Below are 16,534 nucleotides of genomic sequence, written 5' to 3'. Positions count from 1 at the left end.
TTCCACCTAACTGACCACCCCTTTCTAGTCTTGTCACCTTCCTGTGCACCTTTACATACAAATCAGAGGGATCTTTTCAAAACACAAATAAAATCGTGTCACCTCTTTGTTAAACTCATTACATGTAGGATCAAACCTCAAATCTGTAAATCAATGAGGACCTGCTTGGGTTGTCTCCTGCTCACCTCTCCAGCTTCGTCTATTATGAATGTACCATCATTCTGGCCAGATCAGATTTCTTTCAATTTTTTAAATTCACTGTGTTTCTTTGGTACAAAGGCTTTGCACATATTCCTTGTCCTTGAAACACTCTTTTGTTTTCCTCGACTCAAAAGTATGTCAGCCTTCACATCTCAGTTCACGTGTCCATTCCTCCAAGAAGCCTTCTCTTCCTGCTTAGGTTAGGTCAGGTTCTCTTGTTTTTCACCCTGATGGTCCCTGTGCCTTTCCTGCAGAGCATTTGTCAGAGTCATTTTAGTCTTGGTTTTCACTATTTGCTTTGTATCTGTCTTCCCTGTAGATTCCAGGCCCAACAGGTGCCATGTTGGTTTTCCCCTCTAATGTATCCCCAGCATTTCACATGATGCTAGGCACATAGAAATGCTTGATACATAACTGCTGCATGACTATTTAAATTAAATGCACAGAGTGCAGCTGCAGAAGGTGCAGGAACTGTCTTGCTCATCAATCTCTTTCTAACTTTCCCAGTGCTCATTAATGGTCTAGAGAGCAAACAAGTGAAGGAATAAATAATAGAATGAATTGCCTGACCAGGAGGGTAATAATACAGTAGAATAAACTACTGATTCGGTAATGATGCCCCCTTTCTCGCAAATTTCAAGTTACTTCTCAGCCTTGTGGTTTTATTAGTGACCTTCACATCTACTTATTAAGACCCAAGTATTTCCTTATGAACCAAGAGCATTGTGTAGATACACTGACTGAAACAGGTCTGGAATGAAATCCCACTCTCCCAAGTGCTTGCTATGTGAACTGGGTCAAATTGCCACACATTTTAAATCTTCCGTTGCCCCCTCCTTCTCTTCCTTACACATGAGACAGTTGTCTTAGAATCACTGAATTGGAGCTAATTTCTGGCTTCCTTATGTAGGCTTTCAGGTGGGTCATGCATTGGTGGGAGGGGGGCTGAATATCTCCCACATACACTGTAGATGTTGATTCAGCTAAGGATGGGGAATGTAACCCCATCCACCTAACTGGGAGCTAATGCAACATCCCTTAGTACAACTGATGCCATCACATAAGGGGCAGTCACACAGATCTGAGATGTTCCATTCTGGCTGTATCACAGCCTTGTCCCACTGGGGGATTGCAGTTATTCAGCAAGAATGTAACAGATAGTCCACATCTTTCTGTTTAGGGAATGCTAATAGTACTTAACCCTCCATATTTTTGGTGTCAGCCAGTTCTCAGCAAGGCCAATCTTCATTCCTGGAAGCTAATCCCTAGGAGTCCCTAAATAATATCTGAGCTTCTCTCACTCCGGAATTCCAGTAAATGGGTATTTCCACATGGATTCTTTGTATTAGTTTCCTATTGCTATTGTAACAAGTTATCGCAGACCTACTGCTAAAAACAACATAAGCATTAAAGGTGCCTAGGTGGCTCAGTTGGTTAAGCATCTGACTCTTGATTTCAATTCAGGTCATGAACTCAGCATCCTAAGATCAAGCCCCACATCAGGCCCTGTGCTCAGCGTTGAGTATGCTTGAGATTCTCTCTCCTTCTTCCCCTCCCACTGTTCTCCCTCTCTCTCTAAAACAAACATTATATGGTCTCATTCATTTGGGTAATATAAATAATAGTGAAAGGGTAAAAAGAAAAGAAAGGGAATAGAGGGGAAGGGAGAAGAAATGGGTAGGAAATATCAGAAAGGGAGACAGAACATGAAGACTCCTAACTCTGGGAAACGAACTAGGGGTGGAGGAGGGTGGGGAGTGGGGATGACTGGATGGTGGACACTGAGGGGGGCACTTGATGGGATGAGCACTGGGTGTTATTCTGTATGTTGGCAAATTGAACACCAATAAAAAATAAATTTATTATTAAAAAATAAATTAGTAAATCTTTAAAAAAACAGAAACATTTATCTTACATATCTAGAAGTTTAAAGTTTCAAATGGGTCTTATGGGAGTAAAATCAAGGTGTCAGCATAGCTGAGTTCCCTCTGGAGACTTGAGGAAAGTTTGAATTCTTGTTTTTTTCCAGCACCTAGAGGCTGGCTGCATACCTTAGCTAGTAGCCCCTCACTCTATTCACCTTTCAAAGCCTACAGTGCAGCATCTTCAACTGTAACTCTATCACTCTCTCTCTCTCTCTCTCTCTCTCTCTCTCTCACACACACACACACACACACACATTTTCTCTCTCCCTTGCTTCTGTCATTGTATCTCCCTTGCTCTTTTCGACTTTCCTGCCTCCCTCTTTCCCTTAAAAAGACCTTAATCATTACATTGCCTCACTTTCCATTTACAATACTTAATTTTATCTGGAAAGTCAATTTTTTTCTGTGTAAAATGAAATATTCACAGGATCCAGAGATTAGAATGTGGGCATCTTTTGTGGAATCCTTACTCTGTGTACCACACTATGGTAGGATGTCTACTGTACATAGGTTTGGTTTGCCTATTGTAGAGCCACCAAAATCTGCCTCAGGTTATAGTATTTGAGTAAATATCAACCCCCACCCCCTGTGATGATCTATACAGTGAAAAAACATACTTTCTGTGAGAAAAATAGCACCTCAAAGCCAAGGAATGTATTAAAATTTGAGTAATCTTATCACTGTTTCTACTGTCTTTGGGAAAAGGACTAAGCAAATTCATTCCTTTACGTATTTGTATCTTCTACTGTCTCCTAAAATTTGGTGCCTCTGGTGTTTAAAGATATAAGGAATGTTTCCCTCTCATCCTGTCATCTCTTCTGTGGTGTCCTGTAGTCTTGTTCAAGAAAAGCACTTGTGTTTAGTTCTAAGTAATTTCATGATGCATATTTTTTATAAGCTCATTGTGTAGAGATAAGCATGTGAAGTTGCCTAACTCAAAAACCAGAAATCACACTAAAGTTCCTATAGACACAGGAACAAATAACTCATATTGGGAATGACAAGGATAAGTGGGAAAAGGAGAATTCAGTGTTTTTTCCTTTACATCTTAGCTGATTGACAACAGATAACATTTCTTTTTTTTATAAATTTATTTTTTATTGGTATTCAATTTGCCAACATATAGAATAATACCCAGTGCTCATCCTGTCAAGTGCCCACCTCAGTGCCGGTACATTTCTGACCTTGTGTTAATTTCTCACTTACTGAAACGCCTAGGTGGCTCAGCAGTTGACCATCTGCCTTTGGCCCAGGGCGAGATCCTGGAGTCCCAGGATTGAGTCCCACATCAGGCTCCCTTCATGGAGCCTGCCTCTCCCTCTGCTTAAGTCTCTGACTCTCTGTGTCTCTCATGAATAAATAAATAAAATGTTAAAAAAATTTCCCATCTTTTTAGTTTCTCTATATGTAGAGTAGCATTTCACAAACCCTGTATCAGAGCGATTTGGACATACATCTTGAAACAGATAATATTTTTCTATCGCACATTTCATTACTCTTATCTTTTGTAACTTAGGGGTTAAGAAATATAGGGAGATGGGACTTCTGGTGAAGATGTCAGAAATATCTGATATTTTACTCTGACATATTCACTTGGCAAGGGGATTTTGTGACTGAAAGCTTCTTAAATTTCCTATATCTTTTTTTCAAAGGAAACTTTTAAAAAAGATTTGTTGATTAATTTTGAGAGAGAGAGATGTGGAGAGGGAGGGACAGAAGGAGAGGGAGAGAGAATCTCAAGCAGACTGTGCACTGAGTGTGGAGCCCAACATGGGGCTCGATATCATGGCTTTCATCATGACTTGAGCTGAATCCAAGAGTCAGATGTGTAACTGACTCAGCCACCCAGATGCTTCAAAGGAATTTTTTGAATTATCTTTCTGTAGTCTTGTATATCATTTCTAAATATTTTTTTTCTAGGTCAATTAAAAAATCTGATGAATTATATCCCCATCTCCCATGGAAAATTGGAACTGTTAATCTCTGAGCCCTTGAGAGAGGATAAACAAGACTTCATTGTGTGTGTATTTCAAGAAATTCACCATGTCAACAGTGTGAAAGAAGTCAACCTTGCTTGATACTCAATGCCTGCAAAATCTGGAATTTGTCTGTGCCCTTCAGTGTGCTTAGAAAACTCTCAACATATAAAGAGCCATCTGTGGACCAATTTCTTGGTCACTTTGGTTTACAACCTTTTCTGAAGCCTCTCCTTCCTACAAAGATGCTTCTAGATGCTGAACGTCTATGAGCAGGAAAACCTGCCTCAATGGATTTTCTTACCTACAGCAACCATGAAAGTGGAAATGTTCACCGCAGAGTCTGGATTTTGAAATTTCTTTATTCTGTGTTCTGTGAGCTTAATTATTCATACTTTCAAAGATATCAATTTCTCACTAGGTCCAAGGGAGTGATCACAAGAGACACAGGTTTAACCTTCATTGAGATTTCAGGGGGAAATAAAGTGATTTTCGCAGCTATGGTTGACTCAGAGTCTGAAAGATTCCTATAAATCACATCTCTATAGCTGGACAACTGAAACATGATCCATTTCACAGTCATTGCTGTCTTGTTTCATCATCACCTGATGATACAGATAGTTGGAAAACTCCGATCATGAGATGTATGTTTCAGGCTTTGTGGGCCAGTGTATTAGTCAGGGTTGTCCAGAGAAATAGAACCAACAGAACACACACACACACACACACACACACACACACACACACGTTTTTATGAAGGGATTTTATATATATATATATATATATATATATATATATATATAATATATTTGTATATTTTTTATTGGAGTCCGGTTTGCCAACATATAGTATAACATCCAGTGCTCATCCCATCCAGTGCCCCCCTCAGTGCCCGTCACCCAGCCACCCCATCCCCCTACCCAACTCCCATGAAGGGATTTATAATGAAGTATTGGCTCATGTGATTATGGAGCTGAGTCCCACAGTCTGCTTTCTGCAAGCTGGAGACCCAGGAAAGATGGTGGTTTAGTTTAAAGGCCTGAGATCCTGGGAGCTGATGGTATAGATTCCATACTGTGTCTGAAGGCCTGAGATTTGAGCCTGTTGATTGTAGAAGATGTACGTCCCAGTCAATTTACCAGATTGAATTCTTTCAACCTTCTTCCACTTAAAAAAATTTTATTTAGGCTCTCAAGGGATTGGAAGATGCCTATCCACATTGGAGAGCACCTTCTGCTTTACCCAGTCCATTGAAATGCTAATCTCTTCTGGAAACACCCTTACAGATACACCTAGAAATCATGTTTAACCAGCTATCTGGCATCCTGGGGCCCAGTCAAATTAACACATGAAATTAGACATCACTGCTAGAATATATAGCAACAATATGACTCTGCCATTGTAGCATGAAAACTGCTATAGACATTCATAAATTGATGGTTATGACTGTTTTAATAAATCTTTATTTTTAGACACTGAATTTGAATTTCATGAAATGTTCATATGACACAAAATATCATTCTTCTTTTGATTTTTTTCACATGTTTAAAAATATAAATACTGTTCTTACCTCATATGAATGGGAACCTGCAACTCAATGGTGCATAGACCTGGTGTTGAGCCAGATTTTGCACATGGGCTGTTGTTTGCTGACCTGTATCCTAGGATGTTTGGGGGAACTCTTCATCCACACCAATTTATTCAGGCACTTTTCAAATATTTGAGTACTTACTGTTTAAGGCACGATGTTAAATTGAAAGAAATGGAAATGGCGCTTGACAGGATGAGCACTGTGTTATTCTGTATGTTGGCAAATTGAAGACCAATAAAAAATTAATTTATTATTAAAAAAAAGAAATGGAAATGAAGAAGGTAGACATGCTTCCCCTGTCCAGGAATCCTGAGGACCTTGTATTAGCTTAGACTTCCATAACAAAATACCATAGACTGAGGGCTGAAACAACGGAAATTTATTTTGTCCCAAATGTGGAGGCTGGGAAGTCCAAATCTAGTTTTGACAGTGTTTGGTATTTGGTGAGAGCACTCTTCCTGTGTACCTTCTCACTGTGCTCTCTCTCTCTCTCTCACACACACACAATCATTCTATAGGCATCTATTGTTTACAGTTTTGTATCTATCCTTATTATCATTATTTCTGTACATGTACATATGTATTTATGTATCTCCATACATGTTATAGAAATGGATTCATGCTGTGTGGATAAAACTGTGGAATTTATTTTTTATACACAGCTTTTACACAGTTATAGAGTAGTCCCTAGTATGGCTATATCGTGTTTAACTACTTCTTATTAATGAACATTTGGGTTACCTCCTGGCAGTGAAAATTCTGAATATAGAAGTTGCATATTTGATATTTTGATGGACATTTGGGTCAGAAGCTACTGTTCTGGATACCACACTTATAATGGAAGGGGATGAGGCCTATCTCTGAGATCCTTCACCTACTACACCAGAGGTCAGTAAACCTTCTTTAAAGGTCCAGATAGGAAATATTTTCAGCTTTGTGAGCCATATGGCCTCTTACAAGGCCTCAACTTAACTCTGTGGTTGTTCCCCCAAAACAATTATGTAGACAATACATCAATGAATGGGAATGACTATGTGCCAGTAAAACTTTATATACAGACTCAGGCAGCCAGCTCATGAACTGTTGTTTGCCAACCTCTAAAATAAACAGAAGTAAGTCCTAGGGTCAGAGTCAGAATTCAGGGACCTGCACATCTGAGAAGACAGAGGAGAAATTGAATGGGGTAAGACAGAGTGTTCATATGTAAGTGGCCCTCTTTGCAGCCCTGACTACATCAGCATAGTCCCGCCCTGAAGCTGGATCTGCTGGATGTGACGGCACACCTGATTCAGTGCATCCACGTGTTCCAACTGTTACTTCCTGTTAACAGTACACTGTCCTCTGCCTGCAGTTGTTTCTGATAAGAGGTCAGTGAAAACTTATGTTGCGGTTTCTCCTCATGTAAAGTGTCATTTTTCTTTGTTTTTTAGGATTTTGATTAGGATGTCTGTAGATGTGCTTTTCTTTGTATTTGTCCTGGTTAGGGTTTACAGGGCTTTGTGAATCAATAAATTATGTCTTTCAACAAATTTGGGGAATTCTTAGCCATTATTTAAATATTTTTCTGCTCCATTTCTCTCCTCTCCTTATTTCTTTTTTTAAAGATTTTATTTACTTATGAGAGAGACTCATTCCTGGGACTCCTAGATCATGCCTTGAGCCGAAGGCAGACGCTCAAACACTGAGCCACCCAGGCGTCCCTTTTTCTCTCTTTTCCTTGAAATTCAGATACAGAGAGTCCTCAGAAAACTGTATAAAACATTACTTTAAATGTAGAATGTGTGTTTTTCTTTGTGAAATAGATTATTTGTAATTGACTAATTCATAATGAAAATGAATGGCTATCAATGTACACTCATAAATACCCATAAAAGGGCTTATGTTTTTGTATTGGATGACAGTCCTTTGGATGTATTCTCCCGACCCACTGGTGATCTTAGAACCAATGTAAGGATGACCACGTTAAAGCATTACTTACAGGAACATCTTAGGAGGAAGGGGAGCAAGTGGGAAACAACAAGAAATTTGGGACTGGGTGACGGGCACTGAGGGGGCACTTGATGGGATGAGCACTACTGGGTGTTTTTTTAAAAATAATAAATTTATTTTTTATTGGTGTTCAATTTGCCAACGTACAGAATAACACCCAGTGCTCATCCCGCCAAGTGCCCCCCTCAGTGCCCATCACCCATTTACCCCCACCCCCCGCCCTCCTCCCCTTCCACCACTCCTAGTATGTTTCCCAGAGTTAGGAGTCTTCATGTTCTGTCTCCCTTTCTGATATTTCCTACCCATTTCTTCTCCCTTCCATTCTATTTCCTTCACTATTTTTTATATTCCCCAAAAGAATGAGACCATATAATGTTTGTCCTTCTCCGATTGACTTATTTCACTCAGCATAATACCCTCCAGTTCCATCCACGTTGAAGCAAATGGTGAGTATTTGTCATTTCTAATGGCTGAGTAATATTCCATTGTATACATAAACCACATCTTCTTTATCCATTCATCTTTCGATGGACACCGAGGCTCCTTCCACAGTTTGGCTATTGTGGACATTGCTGCTAGAAACATTGGGGTGCAGGTGTCCCAGCGTTTCATTGCATCTGCATCGTTGGGGTAAATCTCCAGCAGAGCACTGGGTGTTATACTATATGTTGGCAAATTGAACTCCAATAATATATATACCATAGTCCATAGTTTACATTAGGGTTCACTCTTGGCATTGTGCATTCTATTACTTGCATAGTTTTCAATACTTCACTCTTGCAAAATGGATTAAAAAAAAAAACCTTCTCAGCCATTAGAAATGACAAATACCCACCATTTGCTTCAACGTGGATGGAACTGGAGGGTATTATGCTGAGTGAAATAGGTCAATCGGAGGACAAACATTATATGTTCTCATTTATTTGGGGAATATAAATAATAGTGAAAGGGAATAGAAGGGAAGGGAGAAGAAATGGGTAGGAAATATCAGAAAGGGAGACAGAACATAAAGACTCCTAACTCTGGGAACTGAACTAGGGGTGGTGGAAAGGGAGGAGGGCGGGGGATCAGGGTGAATGGGTGATGGGCACTGAGGGGGGCACTTGACGGGGTGAGCACTGGGTGTTATTCTGTATGTTGGCAAATTGAACACCAATAAAAATAAATTTATTATTAATAAAAACCTTCTTGTAAATATCTTCCTATGAATATGGTAGTGTTTCTCTGAGGTAAGATCAAAGGAAGTGGGATTCCTGGGTATGTAGGTGTGTGGGTATGTGCATCTTAAACTTTCATTGCTAATAACAAATTGCTGAATAAAGTGTTTATATCATTTACCCTAATGCCATAAAACAATAACCATTTCATCCTGGTCTAACCCATATTGAATACTGTACAGTTTTGAGGATTTAAAAAATATCTTATTTATTTATTCATAAGAGACACAGAGAGAGGCAGAGACATAGGTAGAAGGAGAAGCAGGCTCACTATGGGGAGCTTGATGTGGGACTTGATCCCAGGACCCTGGGCCATGACCTGAGCCAAAGGCAGATGCTCAAGCACTGAGCCATCCAGGTACCCCTCGAGGATTTTTTTTTTTCCCCTCGAGGATTTTTATTTCAATCTAATTAATGCATGATAAAATTAGCTTCTTCTGTTAGCTTCCTTGATTACTATGTATTTTTTAGTAATTTGTTTTTTCTCTTTCTGTGAATTACCGATTAATTTTAAAATATTTTATGAACCTTTTTATTATAGAATTTTAGAAGTTCTCTGTACATGATAGATATCAGCCTCATATGAACATAGCAAATATTTTATCTGGTCTTTAGGCTTTGTTAACATTGCCTTCTATCATCCCAAAACAATTATTTAAGTAATAAAGCCATCTACGAAAAGTCCACAGCAAATATCATTCTCAATGGGGAAGCACTGGGAGCCTTTCCCCTAAGATCAGGAACAAGACAGGGATGTCCACTCTCACCACTGCTATTCAACATAGTACTGGAAGTCCTAGCCTCAGCAATCAGACAACAAAAAGACATTAAAGGCATTCGAATTGGCAAAGAAGAAGTCAAACTCTCCCTCTTCACCAATGACATGACACTCTACATAGAAAACCCAAAAGCCTCCACCCCAAGATTGCTAGAACTCATACAGCAATTTGGCAGTGTGGCAGGATACAAAATCAATGCCCAGAAGTCAGTGGCATTTCTATACACTAACAATGAGACTGAAGAAAGAGAAATTAAGGAGTCAATCCCATTTACAATTGCACCCAAAAGCATAAGATACCTAGGAATAAACCTTACCAAAGAGGTGAAGGATCTATACCCTAAAAACTACAGAACACTTCTGAAAGAAACTGAGGAAGACACAAAGAGATGGAAAAATATTCCATGCTCATGGATTGGCAGAATTAATATTGTGAAAATGTCAATGTTACCCAGGGCAATTGACACGTTTAATGCAATCCCTATCAAAATACCATGGACTTTCTTCAGAGAGTTGGAACAAATTATTTTAAGATTTGTGTGGAATCAGAAAAGACCCCGAATAGCCAGGGGAATTTTAAAAAAGAAAACCATATCTGGGGGCATCACAATGCCAGATTTCAGGTTGTACTACAAAGCTGTGGTCATCAAGACAGTGTGGTACTGGCACAAAAACAGACACATAGATCAATGGAACAGAATAGAGAACCCAGAAGTGGACCCTCAACTTTATGGTCAACTAATATTCGAAGGAGAAAACACTATCCACTGGAAGAAAGACAGTCTCTTCAATAAATGGTGCTGGGAAAATTGGACATCCACATGCAGAAGAATGAAACTAGACCACTCTCTTTCACCATACACAAAGATAAACTCAAAATGGATGAAAGATCTAAATGTGAGACAAGATTCCATCAAAATCCTAGAGGAGAACACAGGCAACACCCTTTTTGAACTCGGCCACAGTAATTTCTTACAAGATACATCCACGAAGGCAAGAGAAACAAAAGCAAAAATGAACTATTGGGACTTCATCAAGAAAGGAAGCTTTTGCACAGCAAAGGATACAGTCAACAAAACTAAAAGACAACCTACAGAATGGGAGAAGATATTTGCAAATGACGTATCAGATAAAGGGCTAGTTTCCAAGATCTATAAGAACTTTTCAAACTCAACACCAAAGAAACAAACAATCCAATCCTGAAATGGGCAAAAGACAGGAAGAGAAATCTCAGAGGAAGACATAGACACGGCCAACATGCACATGAGAAAATGCTCTGCATCACTTGCCATCAGGGAAATACAAATCAAAACCACAATGAGATACCACCTCACACCAGTGAGAATGGGGAAATTTAACAAGTCAGGAAACCACAAATGTTGGAGAGGATGCGGAGAAAAGGGAGCCCTCTTACACTGTTGGTGGGAATGTGAACTGGTGCAGCCACTCTGGAAAACTGTGTGGAGGTTCCTCAAACAGTTAAAAATAGACCTGCCCTACGACCCAGCAATTGCACTGTTGGGGATTTACCCCAAAGATACAAATGCAATGAAACGCCGGGACACCTGCACCCCGATGTTTATACCAGCAATGGCCACGATAGCCAAACTGTGGAAGGAGCCTCGGTGTCCATCGAAAGATGAATGGATAAAGAAGATGTGGTTTATGTATACAATGGAATATTACTCAGCCATTAGAAATGACAAATACCCACCATTTGCTTCAACGTGGATGGAACTGGAGGGTATTATGCTGAGTGAAATGAGTCAATAGGAGAAGGACAAACATTATATGGTCTTATTAATTTGGGGAATATAAATAATAGTGAAAGGGAATAGAAGGGAAGGGAGAAGAAATGGGTAGGAAATATCAGAAAGGGAGACAGAACATGAAGGCTCCTAACTCTGGGAACCTAACTAGGGGTGGTGGAAGGGGAGGAGGGCGGGGGGTGGGAGTGAATGGGTGATGGGCACTGAGGGGGGCACTTGTTGGGGTGAGCACTGGGTGTTATTCTGTATGTTGGCAAGTTGAACACCAATAAAAAATTTATTATTAAGAAAATAATAAAAAAATAAAGTTTACCTCCCCCTCCAAGCCTTTGACTTTTGATTAAAAGGATGTTATTAATGAAGTTTTAAATTGTGGCCTGTATTTTGTTTGAGATTTTCTATAAATTCATAATATCATCTCCTTTTCCCAGTAGAACAGGATTTCTCAACTTTGGGGATAACAGAAGAGAATATGAAATTTTCTGTTAACAAATAGTTTCTCTTTACACGTATATGTTGCTGTAGAAATTTTCTTGTTTCTAATGGAGGATAGGAAAACACCTGTTTATAGCCAGTATATAATGTAAGGGAGTTCCAGCAGTTTCTCAAGCTCAGCATTATTAACACGGGGTGGGGAAGGTGAGGGCTGGATAATTCTTTTTGTCTGGAGCTGTCCTTCGTATTGTACAACTTTGAGTAGAATCTCTTTCCTTTGTTCACTAAATGCGAGTAGGTACCCCTCCAGCTGTGAAACCACAGATATCTCTAGAAATTGCCAAATATTCCCTGGGGCAAAAGTGTCTCCCAGGTAAGAACTACTGCACTAGAGCCTTTGAAATGTGAAGGAGGGTTATTTTAAACTTCCCTTGCTGCTAGTTTTCTTTAAGTCTGGTTCGGTTGACTTCTACATGGGCTGTTTTACTTGTGTTTAATAACTTTTGATTCAATGCTGGACAATGTGTATAGAACAGCAGACACTGAGGTATATGCTATTTATTACTGGAAATAGGCACACGTATTCTTCTGCTAGGCTATTTTTGAGGGAGCTTGAGTCTAATCAGGAGTCCTTGCACTCTGGGCTTCAATTTATTCTGGTGTTACCTTTTTATTTGTACTTACCGTCTGTTTTGCCAGAAGATTTTTTCTCATTGTTCTTTCAGCTGTAGACCTTCCTTTTGTGGCTGCATCTGAGAGAGTCTCTCCACATTTTTGCCACTCTCTTAAGAGTGGCACTTTCTATACTCTCATGATTGTCTACACTTGGGCCTGAGCAATTCATTCAGAAATGTAAGTTCTCTTTAAGTCTTTCTATGGTACCCAGAAGACTTCTTTTTGTCCTTTGCCATAGGTCAGCCAGGACTCCAGATGGTCTCTCTGTGGATGATCCTGTCTTTCCTTAGACTTTAGGCTACTTTGTTGTCTTTACCTCCCCTCTCTTATAGGTTCAAGAAAATGAATGATTTTGTAGTTTATGTGGATTTTTCTTATTGTTAGGTTGAAAGCAATACCTGTTTCCATTTTTTATTTTCTTTATTTTCCAAAGATTTTATTTATTTATTCATGAGAGACACACAGAGAAAGAGAGAGAGAGAAAGAGAGAAGCAGAGACACAGGCAGAGGGGGAAGCAGGCTCCATGGAGGGAGCCCAATGTGGGACTCAATCCCAGGTCTCCAGGATCACTGGATCCCTGGGCCAAAGGCAGATGCTCAACCGCTGAGCCACCCAGGCATCCCCCATTTTTTATTTTCTAGGAGTGAAGATTCCCTCTATTTTCTTATATTTTAATGATTTTGTTTTACTTTTAATTTTTGATTTTAAATCCACCACCATTAGTCATGAAAATTCTTAGTTTTAGAAAATATCTATTCTGGGGCACTGGGATGGCTCATTTGGTTAAGCTGCCAACTCTTGATTTCAGCTCAGGCAGGTCATGATCTCAGGGTCATAGAATCAAGCCCTGAGTAGGGCTCTGAGCTCAGTGTGGAGTCTGCTTGTCCCTCTCCCTCTGCTCTTTCCCCTACCCTCCCTGCTAGCAAGCTTTATTTCTTTCTCAAATAAATAAATAAAATATTTAAAAAATCCATTCACAAAGTTAGTTTTGTGCAGAGGAAAAGGCATTTTATCTGGACATATAGGAATTTACAAGGGTATATATCTTTAATGAATTAATAGCTAATCAGTATATTACTTACTTTTCTGACACCTTTAAAAAATTAATTAATTAATTAATTAATTTTGGGGGCTTTTTACATATTTTTTTAAATTGAAGTTCAATTTGCCAACATATAGCATAACACCCAGTGCTCATCCCATCAAGTGCCCCCCTCAGTGCCCGTCACTCAGACTGACACCTTTTATTTACCATTTTAAACTTAGAATTTGGAAAAGTGATATAATTAATACTCATATACTCTCCATCCAGAGTCAGTAATTGTTAACATAGTGCCACATTAAAACATTTTTCTCAATGTATTTCCACACATGGATAAATTTTCTTGCTAAAACATATGATAGTCAGTGGCAGACATCATGACACTTCATTCGTCAATACTTCTTTCACAAGTATTTGTGAATTCAAGGAATCCTCTCTACATAACCACAATACTATCATTATACCTAAGAAAATTAGCAACAATTTCAAAATAACTTTCAATGTCTGATACATATTCAAATTACCCTAATTGCCTCCAAAAAGTCATGGACAGCTGTATATCTGAACCAGAGTGCCACTAAAATTGCCTCTGAATTTGTTATGTCACTTTCATTTCTTTTAATTTAGAGTAACATCTAGTCACTTTAAAAAATGATATTGGTTTTAGAAGAGGCCAAGCCAATTGTCTTGTTGAATGCTTATGCTCAGGATTTTCCTGATGGTTTCTTCATGATGTCACTTAAATTGTTTTGTCTCCTGCATTACCTATATATTGAAAGTTACCTAAAAGGATATGTACCAGCAAGTTTCTTCTATAAGGGCCAGGCAGCAAATATTTTTTGTGGCCTTACAGCCTCTGTCACAACTCAACTCTGACATTATAGCATGAAAGCAGCCATAGACAATACATCGATGAATGGGTGTGGCTGTGTTCCAATAAAACTTTATTAACAAAACAGGCAGATGCCTGGATCTGGACTGCATGCTGTACTTTGTCAACCCATAGTCTAAAGGCTGGATTAGATCTCAGACTGATTTGTTAATAATTCTTTATTGACTAAAAATGGGATGTTGTAAATTCATGACATATCAGGAGATACATAGGTCAGTTTGCCCACCATTGATGATATTAAGCTTCATTAATTTCAGGTGATGGCTGTCAGATCTCTACATTGCAAATGTACACTTCAGCCTTTGTAATTAGTTGGCAGTCTTGAGGTGATTCTTTGGTGCTATGGTCCCAGCCTGCTCTCCAAAGCCTTTCAGTCAATGCTTTTAGTGGCCACTTACGGGATATTGAAAGAATCATGCTCTTCTAATTCTGTTGTATTTTCTGCATCTATTAGCTGATATTTTAAAGTATCACTATGGATACATGGATATGTTTATTTAAAATATAATCTTGTACAGTCATTTTCCTTGATATTCAAATTGACACAGAATTGGTCAGAGGAAACCCACGTAGAGTTTCCTGTAGGTTTAACTGCTCTAGATTTAGATCTTGCCTAGGCTGCATGAAGAAGGTGAAATAATATGTTATCTTGAAATACATTTCACAAAATGTGTAGTAGCTGTATACACCTTTTTCCACAACTCAACTTAAAAAACATAAAGATGCAGATTCTAGTCCCAAGCTCTAATTTTGCTCTGATGAAATTTTTTTCTTCACATTTAAATTTTGTGAAATCAGAAATTGGATCTTCTTGATCTGTTCCCAGCACGTATTTTTGGAATAAAAAATTAGTAAGTCCTTAGAAATGGAGAGTGAAGTTGAGGCATGCCATACAGAGACCAACTGGTCTTCTTTTCTGTAACCAAAGTGTTTTCTGGGATGTAATACTTCCAGCACTAAAACTGGGAATGTCTTGAGCAACTGGGATTAGTTGTTTACACTATATGCAGGTATGTGAATTACTTTCCTCTCTTATGCTATTTTAGGAAAGTCCTATGGGGCAGGTTTTCCTTATTATATATCATCAACCCGAGGAAGAATTTTTGTAGAAGAGGCTTCTAATGAGATATTCGGTAATAGTTCTTGATTATACTGGGAGTAAGATGAGAGTGTTGTATGCACCAGAAAATCCAAGTTTCTAGCAACTGAATGTCAAATATTTCCTGCATACTTTCTCCCACAGTGGTGCCAAGAAGAGTTATTTGTAACAAACATGAAAAAAGCATTTTTTATATTCTTTGTCCAAAGGATGGCAGCCAGTATTTTCTTCATTTTCTAAGAGACAAGTTCATCAGGTTTAGCTGTTAATTATAATTCTCCTAAGAAGGAAGGTGTAAACATGATTCTATGTTAGAAAGTGCAAGATGGGTACACAGAAAACTACAAAATACTGTCAAAAGAAGCCTAAAAAGAGAAAAGGTTTTTGTTAAGCTGAACATACAAATGCTCAGTATAATTCACATTGCTGGGATTTCCCCTCTGTCCTCTGTGATTCTCTAGTGGGGTTTTGAAGTATTTGTGTATTTGGAAACACTAGGAATGATTGCAAACTTTGAAGAGAAGTCTCCATTCCAGCTTAATACTTATTTCAATTTAATTTTATGACTATAGATACATATTTATTGTTCATCACATACAGGGATGGCATAGAGTGACTTGAGATAATTAATGTGCGGTGACTCTGAGCATCTTGTGTAACAGTGTTAAAGATCATTACTTACTGATTACTTGGTTGACCACAGCATCTTTTTCTGTTTATGAGTACTTTGTATTTTGTCACTAAGTACAATTAAAAAGGGATTGCACCCATGTCACACAAGGTGGGTGCTTTACAATTGTGGGGAAAGAGGACAGTCATGTACAAGGGTCAACATGAGCATATAAATGAATGAAAGTATAAAAAGACCTCCTTTCAAGACAGGGAAGTGCCTTCAGGGGAGTCCAGGAGAAAACCAAGTGTGAGCCATCCTAGGGCACTGACTG

The 16,534-nt window shown here is 38.8% G+C and overlaps 2 protein-coding genes across 4 annotated transcripts in view; one reads left to right on the top strand and one right to left on the bottom strand.

The window, feature by feature from the left end:
* LOC484898 (adhesion G protein-coupled receptor E2) overlaps nt 1–4,817 on the top strand; it is a 43,009-nt gene extending 38,192 nt beyond the window's left edge. Inside the window, exon 18 of the mRNA XM_038565312.1 lies at nt 4,047–4,817. The gene's annotated coding sequence lies outside the window, so the exon portion shown is untranslated. The remainder of the gene's footprint in view (nt 1–4,046) is intronic.
* A 9,703-nt stretch (nt 4,818–14,520) lies between these two features.
* LOC484897 (adhesion G protein-coupled receptor E2-like) overlaps nt 14,521–16,534 on the bottom strand; it is a 30,353-nt gene continuing 28,339 nt past the window's right edge. For all 3 annotated transcript variants that reach the window (XM_038567032.1, XM_038567031.1, XM_038567030.1), the window contains one exon: nt 14,521–15,870. In XM_038567032.1, the coding sequence (XP_038422960.1) occupies nt 15,856–15,870 (15 nt within the window). In that variant the 3' untranslated portion in view covers nt 14,521–15,855. The remainder of the gene's footprint in view (nt 15,871–16,534) is intronic.

The sequence above is a fragment of the Canis lupus genome, chromosome 20 (genome assembly GCF_011100685.1).
Source record: "Canis lupus familiaris isolate Mischka breed German Shepherd chromosome 20, alternate assembly UU_Cfam_GSD_1.0, whole genome shotgun sequence".
Taxonomy (NCBI): Eukaryota; Metazoa; Chordata; class Mammalia; order Carnivora; family Canidae; genus Canis; species Canis lupus.
The sequence above is the reverse complement of the archived record's forward strand: the minus strand, read 5'-3'. Positions and strand labels throughout refer to the sequence as shown.